Source organism: Tupaia chinensis, unplaced genomic scaffold (genome assembly GCF_000334495.1).
Source record: "Tupaia chinensis unplaced genomic scaffold, TupChi_1.0 Scaffold000075_1, whole genome shotgun sequence".
Classification (NCBI taxonomy): domain Eukaryota; kingdom Metazoa; phylum Chordata; class Mammalia; order Scandentia; family Tupaiidae; genus Tupaia; species Tupaia belangeri.
In genome coordinates this window covers 1,258,190-1,276,513 of record NW_006159535.1, presented here as the reverse complement: position 1 = coordinate 1,276,513, position 18,324 = coordinate 1,258,190, and the positions used below count along the sequence as shown (strand labels likewise).

The window sequence follows — 18,324 nt, the reverse complement described above, 5'->3', positions numbered from 1 at the left end:
AGACTATCAGAAATATGTGTAAAAATAAGTCAGAACCACAGAAGACAAGCCACTGGGCAGCACCTCTAGTTTAGTGAAGATCTCCAAGCTGTCGGAAGGAGACAGGGCTTTTAAGAGGGACTCAGTCATCCCAATCTGAGTCTTGGCTTGGTCGAGATCTTCCCTCAGCTCAGCTGTGCTGCCGCCGAGGGCATGGCAAGTGGATTCTCCTGTTAAATACATTTTCATGTGTTCCATCTTGTTCAAAATAGAGGACTCCATGACCTGAAATCATGAGACATAAGACACACTGTAACAGACATTATTTAACCAGATTTCCAGACAGCTCCACTGGAGAGGAGACAGCTTCATTTCAGTGTGAAATTTATTTTTCATTGTTCTATGTCGCTGACCTAATTTGACTATTGCCTTTAAGGGAATAAAGAATAGCACTGACTATGATGTGCTTTTTCCTAGGAGACTAATTTGAATCCTTTCCCCTAAAGCAAGTTTTATCTAACATGTCATGAAGTGCTATCTCATGGGTTTCATGAGATAAAATATACAGAAAAACATACGGATGAGATTAAAACATAAAGAAAAAATAGCCATCAATAATTGAATATTTGGTCTGTACACAAATATTCAAATTTTTTGTATACACATACTGGGTAATAAGCACACACATCAAATACAGTTGGTCGCTGGAAAAATCATGATGCACTTTTGCATAGAAAAATACATCATGACCCAATAAAATACAGGTTAAGTAACCTGCCCAAGATCACCAAGCCAGTAGGCGGCATGGCCTCATTCAAAGTCTGACTTCAGAGCTGGTTTTCAAGCTCTGTGTCTTGATCTAAATAAACCTAAAACAGATCTCTTTACACAACAGAAAAATCATACTTGGGGCAATCTTCCTATTTCTCCATCTAGCAATTAATAAGCCAAGGACCACTTGAGTCATATTCTTCCTCTACCCAAGACACTCATAGTAAACCACTGTTTTTACAAGGAAGCACTGGCAATGCTTCCCCATTCACACAAAAAATCTGTAAAAGAAGTGAAGTGAGAACAAGAGTGCAAAAACATAATACTGTTCATGCTAGAAGTGGGAAAAAATTAACCGTACCAATTAAATGTAATCATACCGATTATTAAAATCTTGGTTAGACCTACCATAGGAATTGAATAAAAAATTATCTTAATTCTATTTTAGTTTGAAGATGGAATATACTGTTTGTGGCCATTATTTTAGAGGATATAGAGAATCATAAACTAGGATTTTTACAGTAAAAATTCTGTTACCTGCAGTTCAAGAGGTATTTCATTGCTTTGAAGCAGAAACTGTATTTCGGCCACTCTTCTGGAAAATTCTGAAGACTTTTGTTCATAGATTTGTAAGTCTTCCTAAAACATAAAATTTTAAAGAATATCTTTTTATTCCATACCTTACTTTCTGGTACACATAATTACTATTGTTGATATAGAAACGGAGCACCCTTGTATTTTTCTGAGGCACTTCGTTTTCTTTTTTTAAGAGTCCGAAGTTACAAATTCAACTGCCTTCAGGGATCAAGCAAAGGCTACCACTGAGGGATGCTTTCTAGCTATTAGGCAAGAGAGGAAGGGGCAAGGCCTGTGCCCTGAGGTGCTTGGCCTGCCTAAAGGCAGTACTTTTCATAGATAGGTACATACAGGTTATAAACAAATACACACACACACTACCAACTTCAGCATTTCTGCATTACACCAAACCACAAAAAAACAGCCAAAGCTTCACTGTTTTCTGACCTAGTGAAAAGCTGACTTTCCACGGTAGAAACTAATACTATGTAAGCAACAAACTATTGGAAAGTGTTCTTTCTTTTTGGTTTTTGGGTTTTTTTGGGGGGGAAGGGGTGGGAGGAGACATTTTTGGTATAGAACACGTGCACTCGCCAGAAAGAGAGAGACAGAAAGCAAGAAATCACCACCACCACCACCACCCCCCAGAGGGGATGGCCACAACACAATCCCTTCTCTTTCATTCTCCTCTTTGGATCTTGGGCACGCACGCACACGTGCCCGGTGTGAGTTTAAGGCACCAGGTCCGGGACTCAAACCATGGTCAACTACACGAGAGTCCAGCAACGTAGCCATTTTGCCATCTGCTAGTCGCTGGAAAGTGTTCTTTCTAGACTTAAGAGATCGTTTTGATTCTTCCCAAATGACAGTACCTGAAATTACTGTTTTAAAAAGTTGCTTTTTAAAAACTCTATAAGGATGGCATACTCACCCTTGTATTTTTTTCTAATCTCTTTGAGGCAGTGTTTAATTCAAGCAATGAATTAATTAAACAATTAATTTGGTGAAGCCTTTGTATTCCTTTGTATAACATTTTTAAAATAAAACAAATTATTTGTCCATATTGGGGTCTAGATCAAAAGTTAACAAACCACAGCCTGAGAGCTGACAGCCTGTTGTTGTAAATAAAGTTATATTGGGACCCAGCTACTTTCACGCATTTAAGTATTATCTGCCCCTGTTTTCATGCTACCACAGCAGGGTTAAGTAGCAGTCATGGGGACAGAAAAATCCAAAACCCTAAAATATTTACTTCATGGTCCTTTAAAAATAAAAAGTTGGCCAGAACCAGCAGGTGACATAATGGTTACATGGCTGGACTTCCGCAAGGTCAACCATGATTCCAGTCTGGGACCTGGTGGCTTGAAACTCAACGCTAGGCACTTGTGCCTGTATGTCCAAATCCCAATAGGAGAATGCAGGAGAAGGGAATGCAGTGTGGCCATCCCCTCTGGGGGTGATTTCTTGCTCTCTCTCTTTCTCTCTTTCTCTCTTTCTCTTTCTCTCTTTCTCTCTCTCTCTCTCTCTCTCTCTGTGTGTGTGTGTGTGTGTGTGTGTGTCTCCAGAGACAAAAAATATAGCAAAAATCTCTTAAAAAAAAAAAAGTCTGCCATCCCCTAGTTTCTAAGCTAATTGCCTGGGAATAATTATATATTTTGTTGGGGCTTCTGATAGTAGTTCTTAAATTTTTTAATACTATGAAACCCTTTGATAATTTGATGAAGCCTTTGTATTCCTTTGTATAACAATATTTTTAAAATAAAACAAATTATTTAGGATTATATAAGAAAACAATTACATCGGGTTACAGTTATCAAAGTATTACATAACATGGAATATATATTACTACATTTATCTAGCAATACTTTAAAGAACAAGAGTTAACAGTGAACCTACCAAACCCCGTACTTTTTGTCAAAGTAGTGACAAGGGGGACCAGCAGTTAGCGTAATGGCTATGTCGCTGGACTCCCACGTAGTCAACCGCAGTTCGAGTCCCGGACCCGGTGGCTTAAACTCACGCCGGGTGCGTGTGCGTGTGTGCCCAAGATCCCAAGAGAAGAACGGAGGAGAAGAGATTGCAGCATGGCCATCCCCCCTGGGGGGTGATTTCTCACTTTCTGTCTCTGTCTGATGAGCGCACGTGCCCTATAGCAAAAACCTCTCCAAAAAAAAAAAAAAAGTAGTGACAAGGGTAATAGTTACAACTGAATAAATGATTCATAAATGGCTTTGATTTTCTTAATAACAAAGTCACATATAAATATCCACCCTATTAAGTTTGTTGACTAGATTCATAATTGAATCAAATGCTACATTTTAGATAGACATTCATGCAAATGAATATGCAATCTTTTCCCATTTGAGGTCATTTTATCCATGAACCCCTTCAATGTTTGTGAGCCTCACATGAACAATATCTGCTAGCCATTTCCCAAATGTCACAAGGAAAATGACAGAATTCAGATCCCTCTCAAGGGATAATGAAACAAAGGATTTCTTTGTGATTTTTTCATGACATCAAGAAAGAAAATCAGTATTAAGATGTCCTTTGCATATAAAGAAATATATACATTTGATCTCTATTAAATTACCTTCAGCCTTTCTCTGTCCTCTGCAGAAAGCTGATGTAATTCTATTTTCTGAATAGATTTTTCAGTCCACTCTTCAATAGCACTTTTTGAGTGAAAAAGTTTGTCCCATAAAGCTAGAGCTCGACCAAGATTTTCATAGTAGTCTTCTGCCTTCTCATTGATCTACCATAATTTAAAAATATATAAACAGCACATGAAGTAGGGGAAAGTATGAAAATCACCATTTCAGTAACGCATTGTATAAGAACAAAATTTTTATTTACCATTACTAGCTAAAGAATTTCCTTTACTCGTCAACAAAAGATATGCTTTAACATGTCATGTAGATTTATATTTTCCCCTTCAAAAAAAAAAAAAAAAAAACCTTAGCTGATCTGCTGAAACTTATATGTAATTGAAAGTAATAGTCTAATTTCTAAACCACATATGTTTAAAAAGGGTGTCTTAAAAAATCCCAGATGAAAATATAATGAAGGTAAATTCTTATCCTAAAATTTATAACAATATTACAACTATGCAAGTGACAATGTGCTAAGTATATAGTTAAGCTTCAACATTTTTCACGAATAGATAATACATTAATTAGTTTAAATAAGTTAAGTATGCATTTTTATCCCTGCAATATTACAAATCCAATTATTATTAGTATCTAACTCAGGGGATGAAATTAACTCCTAAGTTATAAATTTTATATTATTCGAACATTTTACATTGAATTTTGTAATTAGATAAAAATAAACAATACACACAACATTAAGCAACTTAATTGTTATAAAATACAATTTGCAGTAAACTAAATTATGACGTACATCAAGCCACCTATCCACAATAATATTAGCCTCTTTTTCAAAAGGGGGCTCTTCAAAGGTTTTCATTTTATTTAGATGAAATTGTAGATTTTTGCAGATCTGGTTTATCTTGTCTACAACTTCTAAGTGTTCACTAAATTCTTCTTTAACAATTTCAATCTGCAAAAAAGATATGAAAGATGTTTTTGATATATTGACATAGACAAAATTAAAAATTACAGTTCTATTATTGACTATTCAGCTTAAAAGCAACATCATAATAAAGAATAATTCCTTATTATTTTGTTCTTTCTTAAAGTGGGCTTTTTTTGTCCCACTTTTTCAATGAAAAGTTTTTAGAGTCCTAATCACAGGTTTAATGATAATCCTACATTCCAATTTACTCTTACTATGCATGATGAAATAATTATAATGGTCTAAAATCATATTTTTTTGTCCATGTGAATTAAGATTCTACCAAAAAAAAAAAAAAAGACAGTTCTACATCCTTCTAAGAGGAAACATCTTTTTAATGTCAAGAAACCTAGGTGCTCATCTGAATAAAATAATCAGAACTCTAAAACATCTTTAATATGACTTCTAATTTAATCTTCTATGATTCTAACTCCATTATTTTTAACATGGAAGGTGAAATTGCTACTTTATCAAAAGGATAATCTCCAATCATTTAGAAATGAAACAACATACTTCTAAATATGGGTCAAAAGTGAAGTGTCTAGAGAATTCTGAAATATATCAAACAGAATGAAAAAGAAAATAAAATATCAAGATGTATGAAACACAAAGTATTACTGAAAAGAAACTGATAACACTAAATACATATGTAAGAAACAAGAAAAATTGTCAGGCTTGTCCCATAGCTTAGTGTTTCAAAAACAGGATCACATACTGGCCAAATACACAGTTCGAATCCTAGACCCAGTGGCTTGAAAAACATACATGGCATTTGTGTGTGCATGTCCACTACCCCAACAGGATGGAGAATGGGACTGTGGTGTGACCAAGCCCCACTGGGGGCATGTTTTCTCCCTTTCCTCTGATTCTGCCTCTGGTAAGAGTACATACTTTCTGGTAAAATTTTTTTAAAAGAGAAGAGGAATGGTCTCAAATCAATAATCTAAGCTACCCTTTCAAGAATCTAGGAAAACAACAAAATAAAACTGAAACAAACAAAAGGAAGAAATTAATAAAAATGGAAATGAAAATCAATTGAATTGGGACCACTGGGTGGCATGGTGGTTAAGGCACTGGACTCCCACATGACCAACTAATGTTCTAGTCCCAGACCTGGTGGCTTGCTTTCTCACTCCTCCCAACACCTCTCTCTCCCTCTGTCTCCCTCTAGTGAGCGAATATGCCCTGTAGCAAATTACAAAATAGTAATAAAATTAAATAATTCTTGAAACAGAAGAACGTTAGAACATAAATCAATAGAACAGAATTCTTTGAAAAATCTGTAAAATTGCCAAATCTATAGAAAGACTGACAGAGGAAAAAAAAAAAAAAAGAAGAAAGAAGAAAGCAATATAAGCACTAAGGATTTCACGTAAGTCATAACAGACATCAAAAGGATAATAGGGGGAACCAGCAGTTAGCATAATGGCTATGTCGCTGGACTCCCACGTAGTCGACCGCGGTTCGCATCCTGGACCCAGTGGCTTAAAACTCATGCCAGGCGCGTGTGCGTGCGTGCCCAAGATCCCGAGAGGAGAATGGAGGAGAAGGGATTGTGGCGTGACCATCCCCCCGGGGGGTGATTTCTCGCTTTCTGTCTCTATGTCCATCTCTGTCTGTCTGGCGAGCGCACACGCCCTATAGCAAAAACCTCTCCAAAAAAAAAGGATAATAGGGGATATGCTACAAGTAACTCGACACACCTGAATGTGAGAACGTAGATGAAATATATTAATACTTTGAAAAACAAACTACCACAACTCATTCCACTATGAAATATATAGCATGAATAGCCTTATTAACCTTAAAGCAATTGAACATATAGAAACTTTCTCAAAAGAGATCTATAGATCCCAATGGCTTCACTAAAGAATTCTACCAAACATCCACAGAGGAACTAACATCAATCACACACAGTCACTTCTGGAAAACAGAAAAAAAGGGAAAACTCCCAATTCGTTGTATGAAAGCTGGGCATGCCCATTGTACATGTTAAATGCTGTGCATAGGGAACTGGATCCCACATGGCCAATTGCAGATTGAGCCCTGGCCTTGGAATTTGAAAAACACATGAGGTGTGTGTGCATGGATGCTCCAAATCCTGAGAGAACTGGTGACGGATTGCAGCATAACCATACCTCCTCAGGGAGTCTCATTCCCATTCATTCTCTCTCACACACACATAAATCCAAGCATATGCCCTCTCTGGCAATTAAGTTTTTTTAAAAAAAAGTCTTAATAAAGAAAGCAAAAATAGATCTTATATAAGTACCTGAGGCCAGCCAGGGGTGAGGTAGCTACGTTAGCTAGATCCCAACTGTGCAGTTCAAGTCCTGGATCAGGTGACTTGAGGAACATGCCAGGCATGTGAGCCATGCATGCCCAAAATTTAGAGAAGGGAATGGAGAAAAGATTGTGGTATGGCCATCCTCGTGAGGGGGTGATTTCTCACATTTTTTCTCTCTCTCCATCTCTCTCTGATAAGCACATATGCCCTATAGCAAAAACTAAAATTATTTAATTAGCTAACTAATTTTAAAAAGAAAGTATCTGGTTTGCTATCAAAATCAAAGAAATCTGTACCAAAAAAGAAACTACAGGGATCCAACAGTGGTGTAGTGGTTGAGGCAGCTGCATCTCCCATGGCCAAGTGTGTGGCTCGAGTTGTGGCTTACAAAACACTCCAGATGCATGTGCATGGCCAAAATCGCAAGAGGAGAGTGGAGAAGGGATTGCAGCATGACCATACTCCCGATGGGTGCTTTCTCACTTTCTCTCTCACACAAGTAAATATGCCCCCTAGCAAAAATTAAAAAAAAAAAAAAAGAAAAGAAAAAGAAATGTCAAACCAATGTCCCTCAAGTACATACAAAAATCCTTAGCAAATATTATCAAAAGAATTTATTAACATCCAATGACTTGTATACCATAACCGCATAGGCGTTATTTTAGGAAGGCAAAGCTGGTTCTACACTCAAAAATCAATTAATGTAATCCACCACATTAACAGGTTAATGCAAAAAAAAAAAGAAAACCAACATACTATTATTTTAGTTAACACAGAAAAAAGCATGTATGTAAATTGATAGTAATTCTGGAAAACAATTTGGCAGTTCCTTCTAAAAACAAATAAGCAATTAACATACATAATAAAGGATTCTCAGCCCACTCTGACATTTCCCAAACTTTTAAAGTCCCCTGACAGTCCAGCCTTCTAGTCTTACTTTTGCACTTCTTTCATTAAAGAGAGTAGGAACTTGACACCATATCCTAGATAAGCATCCAGGTTTCTATGGTTTTGAAGGACAGAAGTTCTCAGTAGTATTATATTCCGCTATTGATACCAAGTATCATGAAAATACATACTATAGCGGTTGACGATTTCTGCAGACAGCCCCTAAGGTATCACAAAATTAACTGAAAGTTAACAATGAGCACTGAACTGTTTTCAGAAAGTTACATTAAAAAATCTTTTAAAAAAATAAATATTCATGCACTAAAACATCTATATCATCCATACAAACCATTCAACCCTTGTTTATCTCAGCAAATACATAAAGTGCCCATATGCTAGACACCATATTAGGTACAAAATTCTCCAAGTAAGAAAATCTTGGACTATTACACATTTCTTAAAGGTAATTAGTTATTTTATTAATTTTAACACTGCACTTTGCAAGCAAGCTTTTACAGTTGAATAAAAAGTGTAGACAAAGCAAAATCAACCAATTTTTACTCAAGCCATATACCTACTGATACTTCAAATATGCTTTGAGACAATAAACGTTATGAGATACTACATTTCTTAGCATGTAGTGAATTTTTTAAAATCTGAAAAAAATTCTGATATTATATGTCTTAAAATGAATGGCATACTTTGTTATCAACTATTTTTTCATTTTTTTAAAGAGAGATTTTTGCTATAAAGCATGTGCACACATTGGACAGAGAGAGCGAGAAATCACTCCCCAGGGTGAATGGCCACGCCACAATCCCTTCACCTACATTCTCCTCTCAGGATTTTGGGTACACATGCACACACATCTGGCTTGAGTTTTAAGCTGCCAGGTACAGAACTCAAAAAATATGGCTGACTACATGAGAGTCCAGGGATGTAACCCTTACACCATCTGCTGGCCCCTCATGTCTTAATATTAAGAAATGAGATTCTGTACGTTATAATTACAGAATCTAAGATTTAAATAAAACATGGTACAAATGGGGGGAGGTCTTCAGAAAGTTCATGGAAATTGTATATTACGAAAAAACTACACACAGATTTCAAAATACTTTCACACAAACTCATACTGTCATTTCATTTTCCATGAACTTTTTTTTTTTGGAGAGATTTTCACTGTAGGGCGCGTGCGCTCGCCAGACAGACAGAGAGAGACATAGAGACAGAAAGCGAGAAATCACCCCCCGGGGGGATGGTTACGCCGCAATCCCTTCTCCTCCATTCTCCTCTCGGGATCTTGGGCATGCACGCACACGCGCCCGGCGTGAGTTTTAAGCCACCGGGTCCGGGATACGAACCGCGGTCGACTACGTGGGAGTCCAGCGACATAGCCATTACGCTAACTGCTGGTTCCCTCCATGAACTTTTTGAAGTCCCTGCATATTAACCATTGACTTTGCTTACTATGTTTATACTGAGTAATCATGCCTATGACCTTACAAGACCTTACTTAGTTGGCTGTCCAGAATTGGGCAATTACAAGGTAGAAATGTCCATGAAAGCATTTCTCTCTTTTATGAAATATACAGATTAATAAGTATGAGTCATAACAGAATATTATGAAATAGGGCTTAAAATCCCTTGCTTTTACTTCTGTACAAATATATAGACAAATACTTATAATGTTAAAGGAATAACTCAGAAGAGCTCAAAACAAGCATGTGTGTATGTACACGTGTGTCTGCATGGGTAAATAGCAGTTATCATCAGACGACATCTAGTTGAAGGGGTTTGTAGCTTTTATTTTACATTCTTCTACTGACACATAATAAAACACAAACTAGACTTCAAGATTACCATGGTGGATTCAATATACATGTTTGCTTTGGCTCTCTCCCCAAAAGCTACTAAAGGACAGGAAAGAATGAAAATAGTACAAACCCACAAATGCAAATAGAACAGAAGATGAGAATGCTCTCAAGGTGTGAGAGGAGACATTCAGAGCTGAATGGTGAGTGATGATTGACTTAACAAAGCACGAGTGATGATACTGTAGCCCAAAAGAAAATAGAAGAAAGGAGGAGAGGGAAAAGGGGAGAAGCCGAAACGAAGTAAGGCCGTTTATGGCACAGACTCTAGAAAAAGGCTAGAAATTACCTTAAGGGGCCCATGAAGGCAGGCACAGAATCGAACATTGGCAAGACTAGATTATTTATATATATATAAACATATATATAAATATATATATAATAATTTACATATATAAATATATGTATTTATATATATATATATATAAATAAACACACACACACATATATTTTAAGAGGTTTTTGCCTTAGGGTACATGAGCTCCTGGGAAGAGAGACAGAGACAGTGAAAGAGAAAGTAAGAAATCACCCTCCTGGGGGATGGTCACACCGCCATCCCTTCTCCATTCTCCTCCTGGGATCCTTGGGATTCATGCTAACATGCCCAGTGTGAGTTTCAAGCCCCCCAGGCCCGGGACTCGAATTGCAGTGGGTCATGTGGAAGTACAGCGACGTAACCGCTACACTATCTGCTGGCCCAATAATTTTTAAGGGAAACTGTTTAGACTCTCAGGCCCTCCTCCATCTGGTTAGGTGACCTCGTTCCACACGCTGGGAAAAAATAGATTGGCTTTCTGGAGAGGCACTGGACTTGGAGCTGCTAAGCACAGCTGAGGACAGAGGTAGGGTCCTGTTATGAAGCTATGGAGGAGCTAATGATGGCAGAAGAGACAACACCTTAGCCCAGATTCCCATCAGGGACACTCATCCAGGAGTGACCTGACTGTTAGTGACAGGGAAATTTTATTAGTCGGATAAGCTCACCCAGAAAGCAGTTTACTGCTACAGTTGTGGACAGTGGGAAGAGCTGCAGACAGACCACACATAGGGTGGAGCACCATAGTGAACAATCATTGAGAGGCTGGTAAGTCCCAGGCACTGCCCTAGGTGTCTCTGCTAGGGACCTAAAGATGCTGCCTCACCAAGACAAGAAGGAGATGGCTTTATGCTGGCAACTGGCTCCAGGACTGGGGAGGATACCCATAAGCTAACAAAAGCTGCAAGTCCAGAGGAATTAGGAATCTGTTCCGTACAGAAGGCAGGGCCTAGGACCTGCTGAATAACGCAGAGACCTCCATCCTGAAATAAAAGCACAAGGTAGGAGAATGGGGTCTGGGTGCAGCAGAAGGGTGGCTATGTGAACAGCCCCTTTCTATTACAACATCTCGAAAAAGGCTAGAAATTACCTCAAGGGGCCCACGGAGGCAGGCATACAGGGACTCAAGCCCGAGGGAATCTTGGAAGGCTAACCATCCTGCATTCTCCAGGAACCGAGTAACCAGTACTCCTTAAAATGTACTGGAATGAGGACAAGATCTTCCGAGTTTCTAGGTCTAGCCAAACCCGGAAGCTGCCTCCACTGGATGGACCCAGATGGGCAGCAGCTGAGCAGCTCCAACGATCTGCTTGCAGGCTTGCTGGCTTCAATTAAGTCGGATAGAAACCCAGCTACACGGGCACACGGGGATACACCTGGAGTCCACACAGGGCTCCTGACTGGTCAGCTCTTAAGTCTGAGAAAGAGGGTCTCAGAAAGGGCTATTCCTGACACTCCGTGACACTCTGGGTATCACTTCAGTTTCAGGGCTAATAGTTCCAGATAAAGATTAAACTGTCTATAAGACTGATCTATTTAAGCTTGACCTGACACTGCTCTCAGCAACTGGAGGGCTTTATAAAATTGCTCTCTAACATCCAGGTGCATCAAGTAGACTCCATTTCACACACGCTCTGACAACCCTGTAGCTTAGTACTCAAAAAAGGTAATAAGAAAAGCGGCTTTCTGGTTATAGTCATATAGAATAGGTAATGTAGTGTCTTCTTTTCTAACTCTTCCATTCTTCTACAGCTCTGGTTGATAACTACATAAAATCATAGAAAATAATGACACCTAGTGTCCAAAAACGTTATTCTTCTTAGGCTATGAAGTGGTTGGTGAGGCTCTGAACAGAAATGAAATGACACAAAGATCAGCTGACTCTTCTCTGCAGACAGCGTGTAAGTAAAAACGTAAATCTTCCTTTGTCCGCTAATAACAACAGTGGGGATTTGCCTACCATCCTCGTTTTTCTCAACACAGCAAAGACGCCTCAGGTTCCTTTTACATGGAGGTTGGCGAGAAGGTTGTTACAACCTTACAGAGAGAGCAACAGAGGTGACCCCAGGCTCCAGGCAGAATCACAGCCCCAGTATTAAAACTCAAACAGGGAGCCAAGTGGTGGTGCAACCGTAACACAACCAAACCCAAGATCTTGGTCTCAAATCCCAGAAACTCCCTGAGCACATGTGCCTGTAATCCAAGACGACTGAGACTGGATCACGGCGTGCAGAGCCTATCACAGGGGTCTCTCTCTTTCTCATGGAAATAAATTAAACAGTTAAAGTGCGTGCCCAAGATCCCGAGAGGAGAATGGAGGAGAAGGGATTGCGGCATGAAATCACCCCCTGGGGTGAGTGATTTCTCACTTTCCGTCTCTATGTCTCTCTCTGCCTGTCTGGCAAGAGAACGCGCCCTATAGCAAAAACCTCTCCAAAAAAAAAAAAAAAAAAAAAAAAAGATGCAACTCAACAGTAACAGGAATTGATTTTTTTTCCTAAGCTCTAATAAAAACTTCAAGACATTCTTAGATACTGGTAATATAGAGTCACTAGTAATTTCTCTTAAAGTTTTAAAAAGACTTCGTTTGTCACTTCTCTTACTGGTGAGCGTGTGGATCACTGTGCAGAGCTTTTTCTCCTGGAATGCGGACTCACCTCTGCTATTCTTTTCTTCAGGTTCTCCTTCCCCATGTACGAAGCCTGAAGGGAGATGACATTCTCTTCTTTTTGAATCAAATTTGTCAAGACATTTTTAAAATTATGATATTGTTTCAAGAGCTCCAAGACTCTTCCACATTGTTCAAGACTATAAAGAGAAAAATATACAAAACAGTTAAATATCAGAAAATATAAAAACCATTATTTCTCTCTGTAAGTATCCCACAACAATGTCATTAAAGGATTTTTCCTCTTGACATGGTTTCCAAAATCATTTTACCAATTTAACCTAAAAATGACGGTGCATGCATTTATCTGCCAAACAGATGAAATAATCACTGGATTAGTATTGTCACTGCCAGATGGCAGCCAGCAGGTGGCATGGTGGTTAAAATGCTGGACTCCAACATAGCCAATCATGGTTCGAGTTCTACACCTGGAGGCTTGCTTTCTCACTTTCTCTCCGTCTCTTTCTGGTGAGTGCATGTGTCCATAGCAAATTTTAAAAAGTAATAATAAATAAAAATTAAGTAATTCTTAAAAACCAAAGTCACAGAGATAAACTCCAGAAAGAAACACAAAATGTATAGCCTTAAGGAATCAGTATCTCCATTTCATCACTAACCAAAAGACATCTTGAAAACAGTGCCTCCCTACCACTATTCATGGAGATTATTTTAATATTATCCAGCAAGTCACAGATTGCTTATGGGGACATCTATTCTACTCCTTCTAGATCAAGCCCTTTTTAAAAGTAAAGTAGAGCCAGAAAGTAGCACAGAGGTTAAGGCAGCTGGATCCCACATGACTGATTACACGATTTGAGTCCCAGACCCAGCAGCTTGAAAAACACACAGGGCACATGTACATGCTTGCCTAAAATCCGAAGAGAGGGATGGAGGAGAAAGGACTGCAGCATTGCCGTTTCCCCTGGGAGGATGCTTTCTACTTTTCCTGTCTTTCTCTCTGTTTCTCCAGTAAGCGCATGTGTCCTATAGCACATTTAAAAAATTAATAATAATAATTAAGGCAGTACAAATAATATGGCAGTTAGCACACCTGCTTCCGAGAATGGCTGGGCACTAACTGGCCATGTGACTTTGAACACATTAGTTTAGCCTTTTTGATTTTAAAAAAAATTTTTTTTTTTCCATGAGCAAGAAAGAAAGACAGAGAGACCCTCCAACAGTATCTTGATGCTGTGATCCACCCCAGCCTTCAGCCAGCCCCAGTTCATGGCTAAGCACATGCCTGCAGTGCTCAGGGAGGTCTCTAGACTTGAACCAACCTTCCCATGTAGGACTGTCTCACAAAGCATTTCATTTTACTGACTGGCCACCATCTGGCCCCTACTTTAGCTTCTTTGGATTTCAATTCTGTCTTCAATAAAATTGGAGGGTAGACTAGACAGATTACAGGCAGAGCCAGCCAGCGTAGCGCAGTAGCACACATTAGATGCCGCTGCTGGACAGGCTGAGACCACGCGGGGGGCCCATGTTTGATTCCTGGCCTACCTTAAAGGCCAGCCTTGGTTGCGTGTGCCTGTAATCCCAGCTATTCAGGAGGTTGAGGTAAGAGGATTCAAGTGCAAGGCCAGCCTGGGGAGCATAGCCAAGGAAGGAAAGAAGGAATGGAGAGGAAAGGAAGAGCGAAAGAGAGAGAGAAAGAAAGAGAAGGAAAGAGAGAAGGGAAGATGACAAAGGTGAACAAATGGGTATAAGAGCCTACAGAAATAAATAACATAGCTTAAGTTTAGGACTTCAGACCGCCAGAAGTATAAAATAATAAATCTAAGTTCTTTTTAAGTTATTAAACTGGTGGTAATTTGTTATGGCAGCAACACTGTAACCAAGACAAGTGAGATGATAATAAGTATAAACATATGCGGGGACTTGAAAAAGTTTGTGGAAAAAGGGAATTAAAGCATGAGTTTACTTTGGTGCAAAAACAAATTTTAAAACCTACGCATAGTTTTTTCCTAATGTGCATTTTCCACAAACTATTTCAAGAACCCTTCATACAGTCATCCCTTGGTATCCACAGAAGACTGGTTCCAGAATCCCCCATGGATACCAAAAATGTATGAATGCTCAAGTCCCTTGTAGTCAGCCCTCCTTATCCACAGGTTTGGCATCCCTAGATACAGAGGGACAACTGGGTATTTGTTATCCTCGACAGAGAAGCCCTCTGGTACATTTTACATATGATCTACAATTCCAGGTCTCGTCCCAGACATGAGCCGGTGAGCTCCATTGTGAAACACTTATGTTTACCCCTTTTTTGTAGGCCTACAGGGATATGTCTTCACTATAAAGTTTCAAAAGTTTATGGTGCCTCAGACAGATTTTCAGATTCTGAAGGGATAGTTCTTTTCCTTACCACTCATTGACTGAAGCTTTGGTTTGCTCCCACAGGTGTATGGTTTGTTGACACTGTTGATTCACAGTTTGGTCTCTGCCATCTTGGAGTTGTGGAAGAGAATCAGCCATTCCCTGTAAGTGTCTCTTTTCTTCTTCATAGTCATCTAGATCCTTATCCAGTCTGGTTAATAATTGTTTCCTTGATTAAGAATAAGAAAAGTTTGAGTGCCAACTGTCAACCATTTGACTCAACAAACTATGATTAAAATGGGGAAACACACGAACTTCAGTTTGTCCCCATGAGATCGATGCCATAACGAGGGTATGAGTGGGAAAGAGAGCATGATGTGGCAAAAAGAAAACAGATGGACGACTGAGCACTGCAAAGCTCTGATGGAAAGGTGGCGTGGCCAACGATAGAGTAAAAGGAGAAGAAAATCTTACTCTTCTCACCCTGTATGAAAAGCTCTTCCATACTAAAATGGGGTCATTTAAGGGTTTTAACTAAACTAATCCTAGAGGAATTCACTCCATTCACATTAACCAAAATTGCTAAAGTGTTCACTTGCCTCTACTTTCTCTTCTCCAATTTTCTGTCACTTTAATTCATGATAGAGCAAATCAATGGGCTATTAGAGTGAGAGAGAGATGAACTCTCTCCACAGGGGCATGGTTACTCTGCAATCCTCTTCCTCCAGCTCTCCAGCCCATCTTGGATCTTGGACACAAATGAGCATGCCTGGAGTGTTTTAGGCTGACTGGGCCAGGGATTCAAACCAAGGCCACCATGTGGGAACCAGCTTTTCTCTGAGCAGCATGTTACCACTGCACCATGGAGCTGGCTTCAGTTCTCTCTTGAGCCCAGTCCCAAAACATTCTATATCTCCATTAACCTCCCCATTGTGAAATCCATGTTCCATTCTCTGTCTTCACTTTACTGAACTGGTCAGCAGCCTTTGACATAGTTGATTACCTCTTCCTTGTTGAAATGCCATCTTCACTTGACCCCTAGTACTCTTGATTCTCCTACCACACCAGCTGACCCTTCTGAGGGACATCAGCTGGTTTCTTCTCATCTTACTGATCTCATAACATGGCATGGCCAGAGAATAAAACTTAGACCTCTCATCTGTCTAAACTCACTCCCTCAGTAATTTCATCCATTCTCATGGCTTTACATAGCATTCTAAAATGCTGAAAATTCCCATATCTCTCTCCTGACTCCTGATGCTGTCCATTTTTAAGAGTCTTGTATTATTGCTACTTGAAGTTCAAATAAATAATGTGACCCTATCATTTCTAAAACTGAGCACACCTGATTTTTTTTTTTTTTTTTTTTTTTTTTTTTTTTTTGTTTTTTGGGAGGTTTTTTTTTTTTTTTGTGGAGGGGGAGAGGTTTTTGCTGTAGGGTGCATGCACTAGCCAGAAAGAGAGACAGAAACGAGAAATCATCCCCCGGGGCAATGGCCATGCCCCAATCCCTTCTCCTCCATTGTCCTCTCAGTATCTTGGGCACGCACGCACACACGCTCAGTGTGAGTTTAAGTCACCACGTCCAGGACTCGAACTATGGACAACTACATGAGAGTCCAGGGACATAGCCATTGCGTCATCTGCTGGTCCCAAGCACACCTGATCTTTCAGTCAATGCTTGAAAAATGTCTTTTTCATCTCAGATAATAATAACTCTATACTTCTAGCTGCTCAAGTCAAGCCTTGGCATCATTCTTAACTCCAATCTTCCTTTTACAACCCATATCCAATGTGCATGTAACTCTGTGGACTCTGTCTTCAAAATATATACAGAATCTATATTTACAGAATCTTAACACTTTTCACCACCTCACTACAGGTCCCTGCCATCGTCACCCCTCATCAGGATTAACACAATAAGTTGAACTAAATTTCCTGAGTTTTCCCTGGACACCTAGTCTATCTCAACATGCCAATGAGAGACAACCAGTTATGATGAAAACCAAACCATTTCCCTCTGCCCAGAGCTCTCCAAAGGCTTCCCATGTCACTCAAAGGCAAAGTCAGTCATGGCATTGGTGACGAGGCCCTACAAGAGCACACGCCCGTTATCTATCTCCATCACACCATTACTTCTGTGACCCCCTTTCAGACCTCTTCCCTTCACTGCTGCACTTTCTCACCTCCCTGCCTCTCCTCAAACACACCTGGCCTTTGAAGTTACTGCTCCCTCCAGGTAGTCACGTGGCTTGCCTAGAAGGCTCTTACTCCAGATAGTCACGGAGCTTACCCTTGCATCTCACTGGACTCAGCACTTTCTCAGGAAAGCCTTCACTGACGATCCTCTTAAATTACAACCTCCTCCTCATTTCTTATTTAGTATTTCTTCTTAGCTTCTGTCACCACCGGAAATGCTAAGCACCATATGACTCCCACTAGGTAACAAGCTCTACAAGGGACAACAATTTCTGTCTATTTTGTTAACTTCTATATCCCCACTACCTAAAATAGCACCAGGCATGCAAAACCTATTGGTTCTATTAATAATGAAATCAATTTACTCTTCATAAACATATGTTTTTTTCATTTATATGTGAATATTTATTACCTACTATTTATAAATCTATAATTAAAACGTTCTATGTAATAACTAAATTAGCAATTAGTTCAACAGCTAATTACGAACTGGGGCACTCTAGGTACACTGGGGGCATGGGGAACTTTCAGTGGGAAGGCACACTTAGCATACCGAGGAACTTTAGGCCAGCTAAAGATCCTCAATGGACCATTACTGAGCCTGAACAAGGAGGGGTGAGTGGAGGAGATAAAGGTGGGAAAGACTCCGAAAGGAGAGGGGAGTTCCACAAAAAGGACTCTTGCTAACATTTGAGCTTTCAGGACCTGGAAGCCATACAGTGAATGCTGGAATAAAAACAGCAGTACTGATACAGAAGGTTGCCAACTTGAGTGTACCTCAATTCTGCTGTCTCCAGAATCAACACTACCCTTCGCTTGTCTCTTAAATTCAGTCCCATGCCCTGCCACTCAGTGCCTACCCTATTCCTGC

The 18,324-nt window shown here is 39.5% G+C and overlaps 1 protein-coding gene across 1 annotated transcript in view; it reads right to left on the bottom strand.

The window, feature by feature from the left end:
- Nucleotides 1–18,324, bottom strand: part of SYNE2 (spectrin repeat containing nuclear envelope protein 2) — a 339,863-nt gene that overhangs the window by 218,534 nt on the left and 103,005 nt on the right. The window contains exons 30-35 of the mRNA XM_006142397.3: nt 15,304–15,483; nt 12,922–13,072; nt 4,729–4,887; nt 3,920–4,081; nt 1,288–1,389; nt 64–264 (exon numbers count right to left, since the gene is read on the bottom strand). Of these exons, the coding sequence (XP_006142459.1) occupies nt 64–264; nt 1,288–1,389; nt 3,920–4,081; nt 4,729–4,887; nt 12,922–13,072; nt 15,304–15,483 (955 nt within the window). The remainder of the gene's footprint in view (nt 1–63; nt 265–1,287; nt 1,390–3,919; nt 4,082–4,728; nt 4,888–12,921; nt 13,073–15,303; nt 15,484–18,324) is intronic.